Here is a 16,383-nt window from a genome sequence, read left to right on the forward strand (position 1 = left end):
GCAAGTAAATGCAACATAAAAGATGTTCGCAAGAATCTTGCATAGTCATTTGAACCTGAAACAAGAGTGCACAAGTTTGAAACGTAATATCAATTTAGTATGAAAATACTATTTTTCACTCAACAAAGATTATTACAAAGTAGGGTGAACAGCAAAGTAAGAATGCAAAAGTATAGTAAACATGCAAAGGTACAAACAACTCTAAAATGACAAAGGTGCAATCATTAAAAGTAGTAATGTTCTGAATAAAAAGGTATAGTTAATCTTTCCACAAATTCAGGACATACTGTTACAATCGGCTTCTTGTCAGATATCACCAATAGCTGCAAGAAAGCAATAAAGGAAAGATATGCTCGTACATGAATGTAAATTCATAACAGACTGAAATACGTATTCTGAACCATTATGTTGTTCAGCTGCTGAAAGAAATGTGATGTCCACAGAAAATCTGTCAAGGCTAAGGCACTGCATCTGCAGAACTAGACAATGTGCTAGGAGATTAGAAATGAGAAACCAAGCTTCTGTAAAGGTACATGTTGAGAAAATGTCACTGTTCTGGTACAGTGCTACAGTTTACAGAGTACAGAAAACATCTGTGCACTATGAACCACTTGAGTTCAGATGTGAAGCCTTTAGAAATAGGCAATGACAATCTACATTTTTGGTTGGTAATTTGTGTAGCAAATTTGTCAGCATCCAAAGAATTGGGAAGAAGAACATGAAAAGCTGTCCTGCCAATGCAGAATATCCAAGCAAGTTCTCAAAAGCATTTCTGCAACATTTAAATGCTGTCTGAACTCAAACAAGCAGAGCCTTAATTAACATGAGGTGAATTTATAACAAGTTGAGCTGACAATATTCCTTACTTTTGGATCCTGAATTGGACCAAATAACTTTAAGTTGTTTATTCACAGATGTGCAGAGAGCTACCTTTTACATGGTGGACTTCAAAAATCATTGCAGATCATAGACTCCGCAAACTCATATCAAACTCATATTAACAAGAAGTGAATATTAAAAGATAATATATTTTCAAAGAAATGCCCTACATAAGTTGAGAATTGTTTATGAAGGACTTGGGGTCAAAACATCTATTTTGGTTGAAAATGAGATCAGAGAAGTCCATACTCCGAACAAAGGAGACATTCCTTTGGTCAGGCTGCTGTTGAATTTAGAGAGGAGGCAATTTCTTAAAGACTCACAGGCTTCCCTGGTACTATTAGCACTCAATGGTAGGTATATAAATAACCAGACTCTGCCATTAAATACAGAATTGGGGGAGGCATGATTTCCAAATAAAGAAGTGTTTAAGAATAACTTTGGTGTTGTGATGAATGTGAAACAGTCAAAGGAACAGTAGAAGCTTTGGATACTTGTTTCTTCCACAGACTTAATTTTAGACACTGCATACATTTAAGATGGCCCTAATTTCAAATAGTTGTATCCCATGCTGGCACACTATAGTGGAATTAAAGAGGAAACGTGGTTGATGTAACCTTGTGAAGATGCTACACAAAGTGAATGAGTAATAATGTAATCTGTCCAAAATCAAATAAACATTGATATTTTCCAGAAACTTCTCTAAAATATCAAGCTGAAAGACAAGGTAGCTTAGAACATTAATATTCATGCACATTTTCTAAATTCCTAGATGCCTTTCTGCATGGTCACTCAAGATTTACAGGACACTATTTTTACTGTTATTAGGACTCTGAGTTGTGACACTGTCTATCAATGCCTCTGTGTATGTGTCCTGGTCCTAAGATAGTACTGTAAATGTGGTTCCATGCAATTGGTCCATTTAACTTTTCTGTAAGACCATAGTAGATGGTGCAGAAATTGCACTAATGATGTTGTGGTTAAATATCATATGTGGCATGCACTGTTTATTTACATACCCACACATGACAAAAATATATGGCTGCGAAGAGAACCACTGGGATCTAGTTGTACTTCAGTTTTAAAGCACTGTGGTAACACATGGAAAAGAAAAGTGCATTTGGCATGCAGAAAAAAAAAGTTGTATACATGCCCACAAGGTTGGGTGCTCAATATATAAAAAGGTGACAACATATTTGGAATTGTGTGCAATAGTAACTAAATATCAAAACGCTGTTCTCACTATGTAGGTTTAGCTAGATTCTGCATGAACAGGGCAAAACAAGATTTAAAACCCTCGACTTGTATTTTCACCTACGGTAGGTTTATTCTAGCAAATTCATTGAAATTTATTTTCCACTTAGTTTTAAAAATCTAATTTCATAGTGAAAGTAGACCTTTAATAGTTTTAGTGGAAAATAACTTTAAAAATGTACTTTGTGCTGTCTGACCCAAAACGGTTTTACAACCAGTTTTGCCAGTAATCTCACCTCCAGTGGAATATACATATACATGGCTGCAGCCAATGACCCTGCCCTTCAAAGGGCAAAAACCTGCCATCTGAGTCCAGCAGGGTAAGGATGCTAATACAAATTAGCCATTTAATAGAGATTTGCTATCTTGGAGGTCTGCAGGAACGGGTGGCAGACCAAAGGACAGCCTTCAAACTACCACTTTCCAGCTGATGACAAACGGGGTTGATAGGATCTACTCCTTATACATTCCCTGAGCCAGCCTAGATATTGTGGTTTGAATACTAGCAGGGGAAAAAAGTTATGAAATTCTAACTTTAATGAAAAATAATAAGTCAATCTCGTACATAGTATACAGTATTGAGTGAAAGTAAAAGACTGCATTTATTGAGAGAAAATGCCTTTGGAGGACTCACTTGCATAACATTTTCTTATTTTTAAATCTTGTGGTCTACAGTTAACAATGTATGTAGGAGTCAGGTGCCATCAGGTACAGACAATGGGGAAAAGGTGTATAGAATCAACTGCATGCTTTATCTGTGCGTTTTTTGTAAACCTTTATATGTATTAAGAGGTATATAAAACAAGGTATTTTAATAAAAATTATTACACCATGTAAAAACCTCAATGCATTTTCTATGTAATCTGCAAAAGGTTCACAGTGTTATCTTTATAGCTTTTTATATAATTTCATAGATTTAGTACAAACCCATTTTAACTTTTATTGGTTAGATTGTGAAATGTATTACAATTGTATATGCATATAAAAGCTAACCGTGAACACATGTTGGTGGATTGAGTGTAAACATTATTATAAATACATTTTTTTTAATTTTTTTTTATTTATTGTGATGCAGTCATTCAGCTCTTTACAGTACATCTTGTAAGGAATCAAAAGTCAAACGATAGCAGTCGTGTAGTAATTCACACAGCCATTCAGCCCACATCCCGGGGGACGGGCGGCAATATATGTTCATGGCGTCTGATTCCTGTGTTATGGTAGCATACCGAGCAAGCTTTGATTTCAGTCAGTTTAGAAATTGGCATCACATTTTACTTTTTTTTCTGCTATTAACAAACAAGTAAACCAAAACAAAAAAAAACACGACCCTTGCACATCAACATTCATCCTCCCGGCAGTAAGCGTCAATATTACACAACCTTCATGGAGTACAGGCCTAGAATCTAATACATGCCTGTTAATCTAGCTGATGTGATTTCAGGTAGTCCACAAGATACAACCAATAGTCCTTTGGTCTCGACCTAGCTGGAAGCTCCTCCTCATATGTTAACAGAGTGTCCTTACAATAAGTGAGGTCCGTAATCCAATGTTTCGTGCTCGGAGAGCCAGTTCCATTCCAACTTATGGACCCTCTGCGTTTAGCCATTAAAAGCGCTATGACACACAATTTGCGTTTCCGTGCTCGTAATGTAGGCACCAGCCCTAGCAAACATGTGCGTATAGTATATTCAAGCGGGGTATCAAGCATAACACTCAGCATTTGAATCACTGTTGTCCAGTAGTTGGGCACAGGGGACAATACCACGCGAGATGGAGAAATCCAGCGTCGTCAGCATGGCATCTCTTACATAGCGAATCGCCACGAAGGCCATATTTATAGAGGCGCCGAGGCGTGTAATACATGTGGTGCAGATATTTATAATGAATTATTCGTAGGTTACTGTTGGGTGTTAAGAGACTAGTTAAGGAGCACGTAGTAGTCCATTCCTCTGGTGTTAGCGGGGAAGTCCGTTCTACGTTCCACCTCGTCATTGCTTTGTATGTATTACCTTCAATATCCCCCTGCACTCTATTGTAGAGTTTAGATACCATGTTCCGTGCTGTGGGAGTCGTTAATAGAAATTGCAAGGAGGACAATTGCTGTGGTTCTTCAGGGTACAAGGGATATAGTTCCCTGATCGCCCTTTGGAGCCGGTAATATGTAAAAGTAAAAAGTGGCGTTGGATTGCTAATATATGTCAGAGTGTCTAGTGTCCTAAATTGTCCCTCCCGATACAGGTCACCCATTTTGTCTATACCTGCTTGCCTGAGGAGGTCCATGCCCACTTTTTCTTGTGTAACAGATAGCGCAGGATGGTGTTGCAGAGGAAGTGCAGGCGCATACAGTGGAAGCTTGTTCGCCTTTTTACCTATTAGATACCAGGCTTCATTAGTGGTGTCTATCGTGTTGATGTCACGGGCATGCAGTGGGGGTCTCTTGTGGGGCAGGATGGCTTGCAGTGGTATAGGGAGTGCATCTCCTTCTTCTATGGCCACATGTGTCATGAATGGTATTTCATGGTACCAATAGTGAGCGAATTGCGCTTGCGCGCTTAAATAGTAGAGCAGGAAATCCGGCACTTTAAACCCCCCCTGGGCATACGGCAGAGTTAGTGTCTGTATATCTAGTCTGGCTTGTTTTCCCGCCCATATGAGATTCAGGGTCAATTTTTTAATGTTGCGAAAAACTTCCATTTGGGGCTTGATGGGGACGTTATTAAATAAATAAAGGAATTTGGGGAGAAGCACCATTTTCACTATAGCTATCCTATCCGCCAGTGATAACGGCAGCTGGTTCCACCCTTTAATTTGGTCTTCCATGGTACTAATTACTTTGCCATAATTGGTGCGTATGACTACTTCTGGGTCTCTGTGGAACCATACGCCCAAATATCTTGTGGGTTCCTCTCGCCACTCCAGCGGGTAGTCCATAGTAAACGAAGCAGTACTGTCAGTGAGTGGGATAATTTGAGACTTGGACCAGTTGATTTTGAGGCCGGAGTGTTGTCCAAATTTTATATATTCACGAATTAGCGGGTTGAGATGTTGGGCAGGATCACGTACATATCCCACCATGTCATCCGCATTATTATAAATAAAGGTTACATATATAATAATCAAAAGATTTAAACCACAAAATACTTAGCGATTCTTGGATGTGCACAAAACTACTGTACAGATGTATTTGTCCCACATGACGTGTGGTTCCAAGTAACTAACAAAGCTTTTTTTCTTCTTTGTGGTTTTACACAATCTGAATTGCCCTCTAATTGACAAGTTTTGTTACAACAGGACCATATAGATAGCACCATTATTTAGTTCCTACTTTGATACAAAACAACCACATTTAATACTGTACCGTTGTTCACTCATCCTCTATGAATTTATGTTGCGGTGCAGAAGAAATGAAAAAAGTGAATAAAGCAAAAAGGTTTGGTGAGAATATGGGAAAATAAATTAGGGGAATCCATATCAAACATACCTGCACATCTATCCCTGTGTGAATTATGTTTTTTACATATTCTAGCAAGGTGCGGGCCTTCCGCAGATCAGCACTTGGAGGATCCTGCAGTGGGCGATATCCTTCCACGGGATAGGTACTGGGTCATTAAGGAGAAACCAGGCAAATTCCTGTATTTCAACAAAACATTCCTTAAAATAGCTTTGACATGCAATTCAAACTTTTGCTATGGCACCTAATGATTTTCTAATGCTTTCTGGAAGTTAACTTGAGGTGCCCAAATCACTAAGCAATATAGAAACGTATCCTCTTTTTTTTAGCTGAAGCATTTTATTCTTGTATAGTCTTTATGCTTAGTAACAGCTAAAGACACACAACCAAACTGAACTTAGTAACTTAAATTACTAGTAAACTATCAGCTAGCACTACAGAGTCCCCAGCTGCATCAGTCTGCAGAACTGATAGCATCCTTTGACCATATTATTGTTCAGACACTGCAAAACTAATTGTCTAATGTTTTTCTCCTGACAAAGGATTACACAAATAGTTTTAATAAAAGAAATATAAAAAACAACTCCCAAAACTAACGAAACCTTGTTCTACTCTTTGTACTACTGACCTAATTCGGTATTCAACTTAATACTCTGGAAAAAACCTTCCCTACTTGTAAAAATATATCTAACAATACCACACTAAGAGTTAAAATTATGTAAACGTTTACATAAAAATGTGCATATTGAGAAAGCGATCTGCAGTCCGACAGTGACACTTGCAAACACGGAGGCCTTCAAATGTTTTTTTTTTTTTTATTAAATCATGCCACAAGAACCCCTCAAATTTCTTCAATAATAAACAATTATCCCTTTGTATGACACACACACAAAATCTCTCTCGATAAAAGTCAAGTTTACACTACATGTCAACAACTTACAAAACAAAAAAAATAGTCTCACAGTACAGAAATACATCAGGTGGAGTGAATTCCAAACCATCAGTTGTACATTTAAACCATAACTCACTCTGACATTCCTTTTACGATACATTCATTCTAACTATCTGTAGAACATAGTGCGTTAGGGGGGCAAACAAGCATGCAGTTGGAAAAGCACTGGCAGCATATTATTCCGGAGACTATGTTTTTAAAACCACAGTGAGTTTTGTAATAGCTTCCTAACCCAGGATAAACATTGTTTTTCCCTTCCCCTGGTTTAGGGGGGAGAATTCAAAGAATATGAAATAGGACATTGCAATAAATTCCTCCCCCCCCCCCCCACCACCACCACCACCACCAAATATTAAGTGCCATGAGCAGCTAGCGCTGGAGAACAGGCCAACAGGGAGGCTCTAAGCCCCATATAAGTAAACAAAATGTCTAGCAAGCAACAGTGCATGCGCAGTCTCAGGCAAGACCTAAGGTATAGGGTGTGAGGGGGGAGATGCAAACGAGGGGTCAAACTGACAAAGACGTAAAGGAGCCTGCCAAACATACTGAAGGACAGAAAACAACAGACAATGCCCCCAAAACATTTAGGGGTGCTGGGGTGAAGGCAGGAGTGTGTTTAAGGAAGGGGCAGGAAGTGCCCTGCCTATTGGGAAACAGCATTTACCATTTAGGACCTTAACCACGCAGGTAAGCATTTGTACCTTTAATAGGCAGTACTTTACTAAACAGGTATATATTGTTTATTTTATTTAATAAAAAAGATTTTATGGTTTGGTTTGGGGATGGGAAGCGGGAAAGCGAGTTGATTGAGACATGAGGATGCAGGGGTGGGTAGCGTATAAGGAGGGAAGAGAGACTTGAGGGTTTAGAGGTGGGTAGAGGTAAATGGAGGTGAGAGCTCAGATGGGTAGAGTAAAAGAGGGTGATGGTGATTTGAGGGCTGAGGGGTATGTAGAGGTAAAGGGAGATGAGGCTGCCTTGAGGTTCAGAGGTGGGTAGGAGTAAAGGGAGCCGAGTGTGACTTGGAGGTTCAGAGGTGGGTAGAGGTAAAGGAAGAAGAGGGTGACTTGAGGATTCAGGGTTGGGAAGAGATAAAGGGAAGCAGGTGGCTTGAGGGATCAGGGGTGGGTAGAGTTAACTGGAGATGTGGCTGATTTTAGTGTTTGGGATGGGTAGGGGAACAGGAGGTAAGGGTGATTTTTAGTGTTTAGAAGTGGATAGAGGTAAAGGTGAAAAATAAACCTTATGAAATCACTGCATGTTTGATGAGTCAAACATTCTCAAAATTTTAAAAAAAGAGGTAACCAACAAATAGCTGCATTTGACACAGCAGCAAACATTAATTCATAAAAACAAATGCTGTTTGTCAACGGGCTTGAAAGAAGGGAGTATATATACAGTTTCATCATCCATAAAAGCCACTGGCAGCCAAAAGTACAAATCACTTACTTTCAGTGAAACCTTATCTGATAGAGACTATCTAGCTCCAGATTCTTTACCTTAGAATTATCCCCCGGTGTCGGATTGAATTCGGATTTTTTTTGTGAGCAGTACCCCTGTACGCCAATAGGTGGCATCGTTCGGCTCCATGTGGCATTGATGGAGTTGACACGTGCAGTGTCTATATAGGTGCCACCCCAGCGTGCTGACATTTTCTTTTCACAAATGTTCACGCCAGGAGCGCGTAGCCATTAAGTACAGGTGTGGAAAACTAAGGGATTGAAAGGGGAAAGCCCTGTCCCTAGAAATATGTTTGCAGAGCGGGAAGGATAGGAGGGTTGGTAAGGAGTCTGCAGCTAGATAGAATCTCTGCCAGATAAGTTGTTACCGAAGGTAAGTGACTTGTTTAGCTGATAGACTTCTAGTCACAGATACCTTACCTTAGAATAGATACCCGAGCAATAACTCCCACGAGGTGGGTCTGTGAAACAATTTCACAATAATAAGTCCAGCACGACCAAACAAGCAAAGTACCCATCCCGACTGACCTGACTGTCCAGGCATTAGTGCTTGGTGAACATATGCAGAGAGGCCCACGTTCCTGCCTGACAGATATCCCGGACCAGGACTCCAAGTGCTAACACAGTGGTTACAGCCTTGGCTCTGGTGGAATGAGCATGCAGGCCCTCAGGAGATTGGTTCTTGGCCAGTGCTTAGCAGATTGAAAAAGTAGAGTACACTCCATCTGGAGATGGTCTGCTTCTGCACAGCCTTTTCCCTTCTTCACTCCGACACACCCCATCAAGAGTTGGTTGTCCACCTGGAACTCTCTTGTTCACTCAAGGTAGCATGACCACGCTCATTTTGGGTCCAGTAGGTGCAGACGCTCCTCTTTTTTAGAGGGATGTGGCAGAGCATAAACAAGTAGGCAGGGTGATGGACTGGCCTACATGAACGGGAGTGACAACGTTTGGCAGAAATTAAGCCCTAGTTCGTAGAACCAGCTTGTCTGGGTAAAGTTTTAAGTATGGAGACTTGGATGACAAAGCCTGAAGCTCACTGACCCTCTAGGCAGATGTTATCGCCACCAGAAAGACTGTCTTGAGGTAAGGAGCAAGTGGCATCGGTGGAGGGGTAGTCACAAATGGGAGGGAGTATCCCCTCTGGACATTTTGGAAAAACCATTGGTCTGATGTTATAGACATCCAATGGGCATGGGTTATGGAGTATCCTGCCTTCTACTGGTTGCCCATGATGGTAAGAGGGCAAATTAAAAGGATTTGGAGGCTGCGGCTGCTGGAAGCGGTGGACTGGCCCGACATCTGGCTGCCTGACCCACTGGGTCTGTGGGTACTGCATCTTCAGCCACCCAGAGGCTGGAAAACCTGTGTACTGTGGAGGGTGGGAGGGTATAGAGGTGGCTGGATACCCCTTTGCTGGCCACAAAAGCAGAGAAAGGTGTATTGGGGGTAGCCAGGGGCCATGGAAAGGCTCAAGGACCTGGTTGTAACCCTGTTGTCCTTGAGGCTCTCCAGAGCTCAATTCCCCTCGTCTCCGAAGAGATGAGAGCCATCAAAAAGCATGTCCGTAAACTATGCGTGGACATCCTCTGAAAAGTCAGTTGTGCTTATCCAGGCGTGGTGCCAACTTAAGACCACTGTTGAGAAAACTAATCTGTCCAGCGAGTGGGAAGTATCGAGTCCACACCCAATCATGAACTTAGCTGCATCTCCAGTCAGCAACCAACAGCCTGGGAGAGTATGGTCCAGGCCTCGTACGGAACCATGGGCAGCTCCTGCGCAAACAAATATCAAATTCCATAGAGCATGGGAGTAATTACCCAAAGGGCATGCAGTGTTCACGGACCACAGTGCCATGCTGGTGGAAGGAAGCATCTTCTTCCCTATAGTGTGCAGCTTCTTGGATTCCCTATCTGGCGGAGGGGTAGGAACTGCGCCAGGATTTACTTGGGAGGTAAAGGCTTGGAGCACCAACCTCCCGGGGGTAGGGTTTTGTGTGAGGAAAGTGGGGGTTCCCTGGGGCGAGGCAGTGGTGTTGGGCTTTCGTCCTGTTCACAGCATCCTGTCTGCTGGGCTTGGACTAGGTCCCAAGCAGGACATATGTAAGGGCGGTGAGGCTTACCCAAGTGGCCTGATGACTCAGTGCGATGAAGATTTCGAGCTCCATGACCGATCCTTTGACCTGTCTGTCGACCGCGATCGAGACTGTTGTGGCATCGCACATTGAGCTACCAGTTTAAGGGATCGCTCCCTCAAGGCCTTTGGATTCAGAACGAGACAATCAACACAGGTCTTCACATCATAGTCGCGCTCTAGGTACCAGAGGCAAACAAGATGCAGGTCAGTCACTGACATTTATCGGTGACAGGCACACTAGGGCTAGAAGCTGGCCTTCCTAGATGTCAATCCTGCCACACCAGAAGCAAAGCTCTTAAAATACAGACAAAACCTCAAAAAAAGCTCAGTCAAAAAGTAACTGACGGGGTAGCTCTCTCCGGAACTGCGATGACTAGCACAGAAAGAAAAGAAATGACGTCAGCTCTCTGGAGTGGTGCCTCTTTAGGAACAGCGCACGTCACTTTTGGCACGGAGGACGCCAGGCTGAGCCTGACGATGCCACCCACCAGTGCACATGAGCACCGCTCATGAAAAATGTACAGATCCAGTCTGACGCCTTGGAATACTTCTAAGGTAAGGAATCTGTGGCTAGAAGTTTCTTACAGATTATAGGTATCAGAAATTGGTCGTATGCCACAAAGCTTGGTTAAAATCAACTCCTTATGTGCTCCCATGTGGGGTCTCTCAAGGCTCCTCGCTGAGCCATTCCTTAGTTAATATATATGAATCGGAACTGGCTCCATTAGTCAGAAACTTGGTTTCAATTTAACATCATACACTGACGATACCCAGATCGTGATTGCGGCTCATAAAAATTTCCCTTCCCCAGCAATCCAGTGTAAAAAATGCATGTGGGAAATCAGTGGCTGGATGGGAAGTCATTGCCTCAAGTTGAATTTGGATAAAACCAAAGTGGTAATCTTTGGTAACCTCCAGCCGGGCTGGGACGCTCACTGGTGGGTGGCTGAAATTGGAGAAGCACCAAAACCAGTAGAAAAAGCCAAAAACCTAGGGGTTCTGATAGACCGTAAACTCACCTTCACCCAACAAACGAATGCTACTATCTCAGCCTTTTTCTACTTGATAAAAAAGGTAAAGAAGGTTCCCCCATATATTCCCCCTGAATCCAGGAGAACAGTGGTTATTACCTTGGTGTTATCGAAACAGGACTACTGCCATGTTCTTTTTTTCGAATTACAGAAACAGCATTTAAAAAAGCTTCAGATGGCGCATAATGTGGCTGCCAGGCTCTTATTGAACCTTCAAAAATACGCATCAGTTAAGTAAGAAATCAGAAAACTTCACTGGTTGCCATTGATAAAACGCATTAGGTTCAAAGCTCTTTGCTTAGCCTACAAAGCCCCGAATAACGTTAGACCTGCTTCTCTGAAAAGCCTATATTCATGGTACAACCCGGGCAGACAACTGAGGTCTTCCAATGATGGGTTGATGGTAGTTCCTAGGATTCGAACATCGAGCTGGGGTGGCCGAAGCATAGCATACGACACAGCTAAAATTTGGAACACTCTACTAAAGGAACTGAGAGCCTCTAAGTCCCTGATCGCTTTTAGGACAAATGTAAAGACGTGGCTATTTCAGAATTAGGAAGCGACAGCTTTGCTGGGTTGTTTTTTATCCAGCGCCAAGACACCTCTGGGTAATTGTGTGCTATAGAAGTCATAATAACATAACATAACAATGTCAGTTGCTTGGGTTTAAGCGTGAGCTTCAACTTTGATGGTTTCAAGTTGTCTTGCAAGTAAAAGTATAAAAAAAAAGTACCAAAGCCAATGCTACAGGGAATACAAACGCACAGGGATTAAGTGAAGACGCCAGGCTCGGACACATGCTCACCAATGAAAAAGGAAAATAATTAGACTGACAATGAAGCCAACCAATGGTAGAAACAGGCAGGCAAAATTGCCTTTGTTTGATTTGTTTGGTAAACAATAGATCCTAATAAGCAACCTAAAAACAATCTTCAGCAATAGCTTAATGAAGCTGGGCGTATTAGTTTGAATATAAACTCATGTGAGACCCAGTAAAACATCTATAAAGGATAAATATGCCAAATATTTTGGCATTCTGGGAAAACGGAATAGCACTGGCCTTCTAGCAGAAACTCTACAGTCTCAAGTTGCTAATGCCATTAACAGTATGAAAGGCTCTAGTTGGAATATGGGACGTAACCGATGGGCCATGCTTGTTAATGGAGCCAATCATTAATTAACAAATTACCCATGAGAGCATGCTGTGAAACACCGCTCTCTTCTCTTACCATTTAAGATAAGATGATCTCTTTCGAGAAAACAGGATTTAGGAGTTTCGTAGTGACTTAAAATAAGTTGCATGCACATCGAGATGTCACTCACCAGGTGTAGATTATTGAGGAGGTAGAAAGATGTATTACTTTTTACTTTTTTCTAGCCACCGAAGCATGGGAATATTGAACACAGCATTTCTGAGCCTCTTCTCAGATGCTCCACTTGCCACTTTTCAGATGCCTCACATGCCTCTCCTTATAATCATATGACTGGGAGGTAAAGTTCAAGGTGAATTGGAAAAATAGGTAAAGTTACTGCTCACCAAATTTTATCAGCCAGGATGCTGATCGTACATTCAGGAAGAAATTTGTTCAGACTCAACTAAGCATCAAGGCAACATACTTCAGAAGCACGTGTTTAGGTGAGCTGCCTCACGGCATGAAATGGAAAAAAAGCAAGCCATCTTGTGTGGGTGACTTCGAGCAAAGATTGCTGGACCAACCTAGCAATGTCACTTGAAAGAAGCAAAGCTTCTGGCACAGGACTAATATCCGAGTTTTGCTGTTTATTATTCATTACTTCCTACCTTTGGAGCCGAGGAGTCGATAAACCCGTTTTACCACCAGTGTCATAAAAAGGCACCAAAAGTTTTAATTGTCAATAAACAGGCAGGAAACGCACTACAACCATTTCTGACACTGTCTTACAGCTGTCACTCATGGTGAACTTGACAAGGGAGGTAATAAAGACAACAAACAAAATGGAGAACCAAAATGGAAAACAAAAATGGAGATTAATCATTACTTTCAACTATCACACGTCAAAAATATACACACGCAAGAAAAAGGTTGAAGGTTCTACTATGTTTAGCTGTCTCAGATGAGCCCATAAATTGGTTGCAGCCGACAGGAAAAAATGCACGTGTTGGAGGATGGAAGATGAATAAAATAGGTCGCAAATATCTTATGCAGTCCGGAGAGTTTAGGTTAGATTTTTCCGAAAAAAGACAAATGTGGTTCTGCTCATACTACTAATAGGCAGTTTCTTTAATACGAGTCTAAGGTTTCTCCAAGGTGTAGGATTCTGACATATCTGAATGTAGAACAACAGAAGTATCAAGCATTACCTTAGAAGAAATTGGTATTTCATTACTTACTAGAGCTGGCACATGCAATACATGTGTACAGAGTAGAAAAGCAAATTCTATTCATCACAGAGATCCAATCCCAAATAAGGTAAATAAAATAAAAACAAAGCAAAACAATGAAGAAGACCGCTAAATGGCAGAGTCCAAATTCGTTTTTTCAGCAAAAGAACCTCACAGTTTGGTCCATAGTGCCGAAAGGGATTTCTTTATTATGGGTTTAAACATTCTGGAAGTTTTGGTGATCTTGGCATAACATGTATAATGAGAGAGAAATGGATATATGGAAGGCTCCTCCTCACATAGAAGTCCCTTTCCAGTCTTTAGTTTCCTCTATCACCTTGTAGAAGGCCCAGTCTTCACTTTTTGGACAAGGCAATATAAATTATCGTCACTTGCAATATAAGTTTAGATGTTTAATTAAAAACTTGAAGCAAAAACACCTTTAATTTGAACTTTAAAGCACTTTGCAAAAGGTTACCTTTTGGTACAATCCCTAGTTTAAGCTGCCGGTCCGCTATTCGAACTACAAGACCCAAGGTGCCCATGTTGGATAAAGTTTTTCAGAACAAAATATATCAAATATGCTTAAAGGCTCAGAGTTAAAAATCTGAAATGTGTATGTATTCTTGGTGAATATTAAAATGCCAACTTCTTACATATCTTTTGATTGTACCACTACTATATATTTGTACTGGACTGAGGTAATTGTGCGCAAGAATGGTTGATAGGCAGCACAGTCAAATGAGTCCCAACACATGTATATCGATTTTCAATAGGAGATTGAAATGAAATAAAATGGCAGGTACATTTGTTAACCTTGCTCCCCTATTGGCTTCTAAATGGGCAGAAGCTGAAGGAAAGGCATTAAGTCGGCAACACGGTTAGAGAGGGGGAGCGGCTCTGTATATTAGAATTGGATGGGTTCCTCAAACAATTGGCTGAAAAGGATAGCTCCACTTGTCTATGAACGCAGTTATGTGTTAGGTAACAAAATGGTAACACAGTAGTGGTTTTTCCCTCACTGCTTTCATTGGTGATAGGTTGGGATGCAGACAGGTAAAGGGTAGCAGATGGACACCTCAATTTCTATTGCTGAGTCATGTGGGACTGGCACTGTCATTTGCAGCGGGAAGGAAAATGCTACTTACCAGTATGCATCTTCAGATCCACACACTATGCTTAGATCGCCATCTGGTGTTGGGCCCGGATGTTTGCAGTTGTTTTTGTTTTGGTAAAGTCTTTGGAAGTCGCAAGATAGGTGACTCCTCCTTTGGACCATAGTGCGCATGGGCATCGGCTCCATCTTCACATTGTTTTTATGCCAGCAGGGAAATGAGGGAGTTTTGTAAGAAACAGAAAATATGTCCATGTATGCTGTAAGTAAATACGATAATACTGGAACAGATAAAGGTAGCCGGGGAGGCGTGTGTGGATCTGCAACTTCGTCGGAGCAGCGTTGAGGGGAAGGCAGTCCATTAGACCGTGCAGTAACCGTTCCTTTACTGAGCAGTGAGGAAGGAATCCCCCAATACCACGCTTAGGCTCATGAGGTCAGAGAACCTTGAACTATAAGTTCTTCTAAACGCCAATTGGGCGCAACAGAGCTTATCCACTATTAACATTGATAGGTACATTTCACCTAGTTTGTACTTTTGGTAGAATACACTTTAACATTCTACATCCATGTGAGTAAGGTGAGGATAACGTGCATATCCTCGTCCTGAAGGAGTCGTTGTACTCCGAAACATGTCGACGTTTTTAAAGGTTGATATACCCTAATACGTATATCTGTCAACCTCACCTTGCACTTTTTAACAATACCAGCTGAGGACATAATAAATAATTTTTTCCTATGAGCCAGGTATTTTTTAAACCTCCACTTTTTCACCTCACCTCACTACTCACACTTCTTCCCCAAAACACACACCTACACATAGTTCACTATCAAGTGCTCCTACGTATCCGTGAGTCGTAGCACGCCGCATCCCGTAGAGGGGTGCGAAGGCCCCGATGATGAAGCATGACACCAAGGGGCCTATTGGTGTGTGAGGGGCATTTAAACAACACTGTGTGCTCCCCATCACTTTAGGGATCACTACCACTTTCTGAGTGGATTCTATTTTGTTTAAACTATCTGCAGCTCTACATGCCAAGAACAGATCCATACTGGTAAGTAGCATTTTCCGTTCAAGGCATCTGAGCTGCAGATCACACACTATGCATAGATTGTATAGCAGTACCCACCCCCTAGCGGCGACCACCAGTATCCGTTGCAGTAATTTGAAATAGTGTTTTGAGTACAGCAAGACCCACAGTAGCTTGTTGTTTTGTTTGCACATCTACACAATAGTGTTTTGTGAATGTGTGCAGTGTAGACCATGTAGCTGCTTTGCAGATGTCATCTAAGGAAATGTTCCCTAAAAAAGCCATTGAAGCCCCTATCTTCCTTGTAGAGTGGGCTTTTGGAGGAACTGATAAGGTACGTTTCACTTTGTGATAGCATATTTCTATACATTTAACAATCCACCTTGCTATCCCAGATTTTGATATGGGGTTGCCTTTATATGGTAGTAAGAAAGATACAAAAATGTGTTTGGTCTTACGAAAAGGTTGTGTTCTCTCAATGTAATAAAGTAATGCTCTTTTAACACCTAAAGTATGAAGAGCTCTTTCTGCGACTGTTTGTGGTTGCGAGAAGAACACTGGAAACTCCACAGACTGATTGAGGTGGAAAGGAGAAATAACTTTAAGGAGGAATTTAGGATTAGTTCGGAGAACAACCTTATTATGATGCATTTGTAAGAAAGGTTCCTGAATAGTTAGTGCTTGTAGCTCACTAACTCTTCTAAGAGAAGTGA

The 16,383-nt window shown here is 41.5% G+C and overlaps 1 protein-coding gene across 3 annotated transcripts in view; it reads right to left on the minus strand.

Annotated features, from left to right (window-relative positions):
• Positions 1-16,383, minus strand: part of RNF123 (ring finger protein 123) — a 1,600,675-nt gene that overhangs the window by 1,247,815 nt on the left and 336,477 nt on the right. For all 3 annotated transcript variants that reach the window (XM_078661207.1, XM_078661208.1, XM_078661206.1), the window contains exon 11: positions 5,615-5,729. In XM_078661207.1, the coding sequence (XP_078517333.1) occupies positions 5,615-5,729 (115 nt within the window). The remainder of the gene's footprint in view (positions 1-5,614; positions 5,730-16,383) is intronic.

Source organism: Lissotriton helveticus, chromosome 9 (genome assembly GCF_964261635.1).
Source record: "Lissotriton helveticus chromosome 9, aLisHel1.1, whole genome shotgun sequence".
NCBI classification, from domain to species: Eukaryota; Metazoa; Chordata; class Amphibia; order Caudata; family Salamandridae; genus Lissotriton; species Lissotriton helveticus.